The sequence below is a fragment of the Ostrea edulis genome, chromosome 3 (assembly GCF_947568905.1).
Source record: "Ostrea edulis chromosome 3, xbOstEdul1.1, whole genome shotgun sequence".
Taxonomy (NCBI): Eukaryota; Metazoa; Mollusca; class Bivalvia; order Ostreida; family Ostreidae; genus Ostrea; species Ostrea edulis.
In genome coordinates, this window is record NC_079166.1 from 39,289,212 (window position 1) to 39,295,211 (window position 6,000).

Sequence of the window (6,000 nt, forward strand, 5' to 3'; positions counted from 1 at the left end):
CTTCATAGTTAGATATTTTATTGAAAGTAGACATTAACAGCAAACTGACAACTCAACTGTTTGACAAACAGGATGATTTCAGCTTCTATCGTCAACTTCCCATATCTATTTTGGAATATTCCATTATCACCTGCGATTGGTGTTTATATCTCTCAACTTATTCGATACGCAAGAGCATGTTCTGCGTATGGTGAGTTTTAAATTGAGGCAAGCTACTAACAAACAAGTTGATGGTACAGGGGTTTCAACAGTCTCGATTATAGGCAGCATTTCGCAACTTCTATGGTCGTTATAACGATCTAGTTTGCCAATACAATCTATCATTGGGTAAAATGCTGTCTGACGCGTTTCATACCGATTGTTAGACCGTTCTTGACACACTGATTTTGACTACGGATAACTACGTTTACATGATCAGGATATAGGGCTCACGGCGGATATGACCGGTCGACAGGGGATGCTTACTCCTCCTAGACACCTGATCCCAACTCTGGTGTGTCCAGGGGTCCGTGTTTGCCCAACTATTTATTTTGCATTGCTTAAATAGGAGTTATGATATTGATCAGTGTTCGTTATCTTCAACTTTCATACTTAGTACTCTTATATTACAGCTCTTATAGTGCTTTTACGTTTTTGTTTTGTTGCAAAAACCCCCATCAGTTGTTATTCGAACTGTAGTTTGTTATTATACTTATGTCCTTTCTATGTATCTAATTATTCCTAAGGGTGTTCTAAAGTGTTTTATATGTTAGTAGGGTAATTATATCATTACATAAGGCGCTATATATTAATAATACTAATTATCCATTTTAATTCTAACACTATGATTTGTTATTCACATGTACATGTATGTGCATATCGATTTTATATTATCTTTTCTCTCATATTTGTAAAGCGCTTTAGAAAACTAATGTTGATAGGGCGCTATATAATTAATCACAATTAAAATTTATCATAGTGGAAGATAATTTAAGGATTCACCGTACCTCTTCATCTCACCCTTTTTCTGTTTTTAGGCCTTTTGGTTATTGAGAAATAGTCGATGATGCATAATCTAGCTGTATGTCCATTTTTTGTTTCCAGATGGTTCGAGAGAAGTTCTCTTTTCTTTGACCTCGGGAGTGACATTCTAGTGATTAGTTGATGATACTGTCTTTTCTTAGCATATACAAATATATATGTAATAAATCTATTGCGTTTTCTATGATATATATTTTTGTAGGTTCCAGTATACTTGAAAGCAGTAAATGGGAAGGAAATGAAATCTGTTGATGTTGTGTCAGCAGTTTTAGCGTACATGGATAGTCACATAAAATCCACATTGTGCACAAATTTGCATGAAGTACCCATTACATTCAAGTATGTTCTGACAGTGCCAACTTGTTCATGCGACGATGCAAAAGAATTCATCAAAAAAGCTGCTGAAAAAGTAATTTCTTTTATTGAATGAGCAAACAGCGAATAACTTTTATGTCACGCACATTGAGTTCATTGTTCATATACCGCATATATTACCTAAAGATTTATATGAGAGAAATTATATATTTCAACATTCTGTCTTGGAAAGTGCCTAGCAAAAGCAATCACATGTAACGATATGTTTAATTGATGTTTATTTCAGGCTGGCGTTCCATCAGACAGCATAACCATTGCTGAGGAGGCCGCGGCAGCGTTGTGTTTTTGTGTGCAAAATCCATTACCAGGTCTACCACAACCACTGGAAAATAAAGAAATATCGTACATCTTTGTAGAATGCGAGGGTAGATATACAATTAACTGCATTACAATGGTCGTCTTGTTAGAACGTCAAAATGTAAATGATTACACATTTTTATTAAGCATTATATTTATCTATGATTCCATTCGTTTCTAGATGACAATACCAACGTTTCGGTTTTAAAACATTCCAATGAAGAGATTAGTATAATTTACAAAGATAGTGCAGAGGTGTGGGCAAGCTGTCAAGTTCAAAAAGACTTTGAGGAGTTATTTGCATTGTTAGTCAGTGAATCTTTCTTGGACTATTTCATTCATAAATACCCCATGGAATACCACGATATTCTTCAAGAACTGAAGACGAAAATGCATTGCACGCCATCAGACAGTCAGAAAGTGACAATAAAAATGCCGGCTTTTCTTATGGAAAAGTTTAAAAGAAAGACTGGAAAGAGCATTGAAAAAGCCGTTCAGAAAACAATTATGAAAGGACACATGGAATTCAAACTCGACAAATGCAAAATGGCTCCAGAAATTTTCCAAAGTTTGTTCACTGACGCCGCAAAACACATTGTGAATTACATGAAAGAGGAATTGCTTTCAAGGTTCCCAGATGCAGAATATATAATCCTTATCGGAGAATTTGCGCAGTCACCGATACTACAAGACATTATCAAAGCATCTTTTCCCACCAAAAATATATTGATTCCTCAAGAAGCAAGAATGACTGCAATTAAGGGAGCCGTTTGTCTTGGACAGAAACCAGTTGCATTAGCAACTATAGTAAGTAAACTACTCATGATAATATATTTGATTTGCAAAAACAGAGAACCATAATATTGTTGTGTACATATATAAGTGTGTTTAAATCTCCCGCCAACAGCAATTGATATGTATGGATATTGAAAAACAAAAGCTATCGTTTGGTAAAGGAAAATAAGTAGATAAAAATGGGGGCGGGGTGTGAATAGCATTGAATGAGGATCCAACATTTAGGGTTTGATATGTTTTGCGCTTTCTGCAATGGAAAATTACACTGTTTCAAGTTTCGGCTCAGCATCGTCTTCTTTCCTTCTTTTCAAGATATGTTTTAGGATGTTCTTCTTCAACTGTCTTTTGGAATAAAACAATATTCGTATTTATTATTCAGCAGTGTAGTCCACGTAGACATTTGACGCTTGTACCTGAGGAGGATACAGAGTCAATGGCGAATGTTGAACAAAGCCCAAGAGCATATAGAGCGACCAGGAATAACGTGTCTAACTTATCTGCTACAAACACATCGTTTTCAGAGCTACATAGGGTTGTGCCTCCATCTCGCAGAATAAACAGAAGCCGCCTATGTGTGATTCAATGATGTAACGTTATATCTTTCTGAAAATTACGAATACATTTTTTTTTTTTTATAAAAGCTCTTCACAGCAATGTTAAGATGAGCAGAACTATGTAAAGTTTGTATAAAATGGGACTTCACAAATATGTTATATCGCCAAAATCCATCTTGCAACGTTTATGTTCATTAGTTTGTTGAAATCAGGTATATATATTTAATATACCAGAGACAACCCTTCTTTTAATTGTATCAGTCACGTATCAGTCAGGCGACTCCATATTTATACATTCTAAAGTTCTTGCCATAAAATCGCTTCGGCGCACTTGAAAGACCCCGAAACATTGAAATATAAAATATTTACATGTAGAAGATAAAGCGTACTTAGATTTATTAAAAATGTATGGGTTTGTTAAAACATTTGTAGCATCTTTACATGTAATATTTAACCAGGGTTGAACATCGTCAAATTTGAGGGTATTTTTCGCAAACGATGATCTATTGTATCAGTACCAGAACAATTCGTACTTTTCCAAAGGGAGATTCATAAATATTCATGTTCACTTTCTCTGTTTCCTACAAAATACCATGAAATACTCCACATCTTTCACTTACACGAAGTCGTTGTTTATACACGATTTAATTCCTTATTCTAAACGCATATTCACATTAGGGGCGATTTCAAGGTTACAATACAATAGCAGCGTATACTAGTCTATAAATGCAACATTGGAGACTGATATGACATTAAAAAAATAAAGAAATATTCATATGAATGACGAGCATTTGACAAGCCAATTTACACATATACAGCATGAACACTTGATAGAGTTACTTTCACTAGGATATGTCATACCAAATATGCGCAGAACAACCAGTGTCGTCGTTAAGCATCATGTTTCAATACTCATTCCAAGATACGGGCTCATTACCAACAGACTGGAAAAATCGTAACAGAATCTGTACCTATAAAATGGAGACTGCCACTCGGCGGTTAATTATCAATTTTATCTTTGACTTCACTACCGTGTATATTACTAGCATGTTTAATATGCAGACATTTGAATTAAAAGTGATTAGAAAATGAACAACATCTTAACATCACTTACTTCTGGCTTTCACTCAGGCAACGTATAAGAATTGTATCTAGCAGTAACAATCCATGGTATGCTTCAGTTCTTTGAAAACTTTAGTGAAACGAGTAGCGATTCTGGATTTCTCTGAAGCTTTCGATACGGTACATTACAATATACTCAACAGCAAAATTCACACAAGTGGTTGACGTCATTCCTAATAGAAAGGAACATGAGAGTTCACTAGTAGGGAATATCAAAGCTAAGCAGAGGTAGAATCCATAATCCCACAATGGAGAATATTAGGACCTATCCTATTCCTATATCATGTTACTGATTCTCTGAATGCAGTTTCGAGCTATTTGCGGATGTTTGTCTTCTACACAGAGAAATAAAACATGCAGAAGACCACAAACAACTCCAATATAATCTATTCTTCCTTAAAAAATGTGTATCAACATGGGGCACGCGCTAAATATCTTGGAATATTACTAAGGCTTAAAAGAAAAACAACTACTTCTACACATCCATCAACAAATGTCCCGGAACCTATATATACATGTAGGCCTACCAATTTCATATCTCAAATGAAAGGGACATAGTAACAACTTCCCAAATAAACCAGACTCTACATTAGAATTATTGATGGGAAACATAGGATACTACCCTCAAAATGTCGACAATTTGCCTGTATGCTTTGTAACACTAGTAAGATTCATAATGGATTACGGTTCTATCATATAGGACCCCTACACTACATCAGAAATGAATATTCGTGAGAATAACCGAAAACAGATGCTCGTTTTATCTCCACAGAATACATCTCAAGCGAAAATGGATGTTAAACCAAATTCCCAACGAAATCATTTTCAAGCAAGACAGGAGTAACAACAGACCATCGCCCTCCACGTCTTATCATAGCCTATCAAGGAATCTGAGTCATAAAGACACACGGACGCACACACGCACGCACGTACGCACACACACACACACACACATACGTGTAACGCGTGTCAAATGAACACCTTAACTTCCCACCTGCAACTGAACACTTCTACAGTTATTGGTATTTTAGTACGAAAATTTACTATTTGGTACTAAAAACAACATAGAAGACATTGCTGCGGTCGAAATGTGTGAAATATCGTTTTATTCACTCCTTGAATTTTTGCTTATCAAGTGAACACTTTCCTTTACACACGGTCAATTGAACACTTTCCTTTACACACAGGCAATTGAACACTTTCCTTTACACACGGGCAATTGAACACTTTCCTTTACACACGGGCAATTGAACACTTTCCTTTACACACGGGCAATTGAACACTTTCCTTTACACACAGGCAATTGAACACTTTCCTTTACACACAGGCAATTGAACACATTCCTTTACACACGGTCAATTGAACACTTTCCTTTACACACAGGCAATTGAACACTCTGGCACACACGGGCAAATGAACACTCTGATACACACGTGTAAATGAACACTCTGACTCACATGGCCAATTAAATACTCTGATACACGCAGCCAGCTAAACACTCTGATACACACGGGCAATCAAACACTCTGAAACATCCAAACAATCATTCTCACCACGCTAAATAAATAAGGCCAAATCTTTAAAGCTTACAAAAAAAAGCGTGAAACGATGACATAAATCGAAATAGGGATGGGATAGACAGGGAATCCACACATTTCGGAGAAATTATCACCGCAAGAAAATAAAAAATAAAGGGGGGGGGGTAGTATTGATTGGATGATTGATTATATATTTTACGTCCCGTCGAGAATATTTTATTCATATTGAGACGTAACCAGCTTTAAGCGGAGTACCACGAATTTAGACCTATCCAATGTATCCATAGGGTTCAGGGTCG

General features: G+C 36.0%; 1 protein-coding gene across 1 annotated transcript in view; it reads left to right on the plus strand.

The window, feature by feature from the left end:
- LOC125673130 (heat shock 70 kDa protein 12A-like) overlaps nucleotides 1–4,134 on the plus strand; it is a 30,730-nt gene extending 26,596 nt beyond the window's left edge. Inside the window, exons 3-6 of the mRNA XM_056160668.1 lie at nucleotides 1,223–1,429; nucleotides 1,622–1,760; nucleotides 1,874–2,499; nucleotides 2,867–4,134. Coding sequence (XP_056016643.1) covers nucleotides 1,223–1,429; nucleotides 1,622–1,760; nucleotides 1,874–2,499; nucleotides 2,867–3,073 — 1,179 coding nt within the window. The 3' untranslated portion in view covers nucleotides 3,074–4,134. The remainder of the gene's footprint in view (nucleotides 1–1,222; nucleotides 1,430–1,621; nucleotides 1,761–1,873; nucleotides 2,500–2,866) is intronic.
- The last annotated feature ends 1,866 nt before the right edge of the window (nucleotides 4,135–6,000 follow it).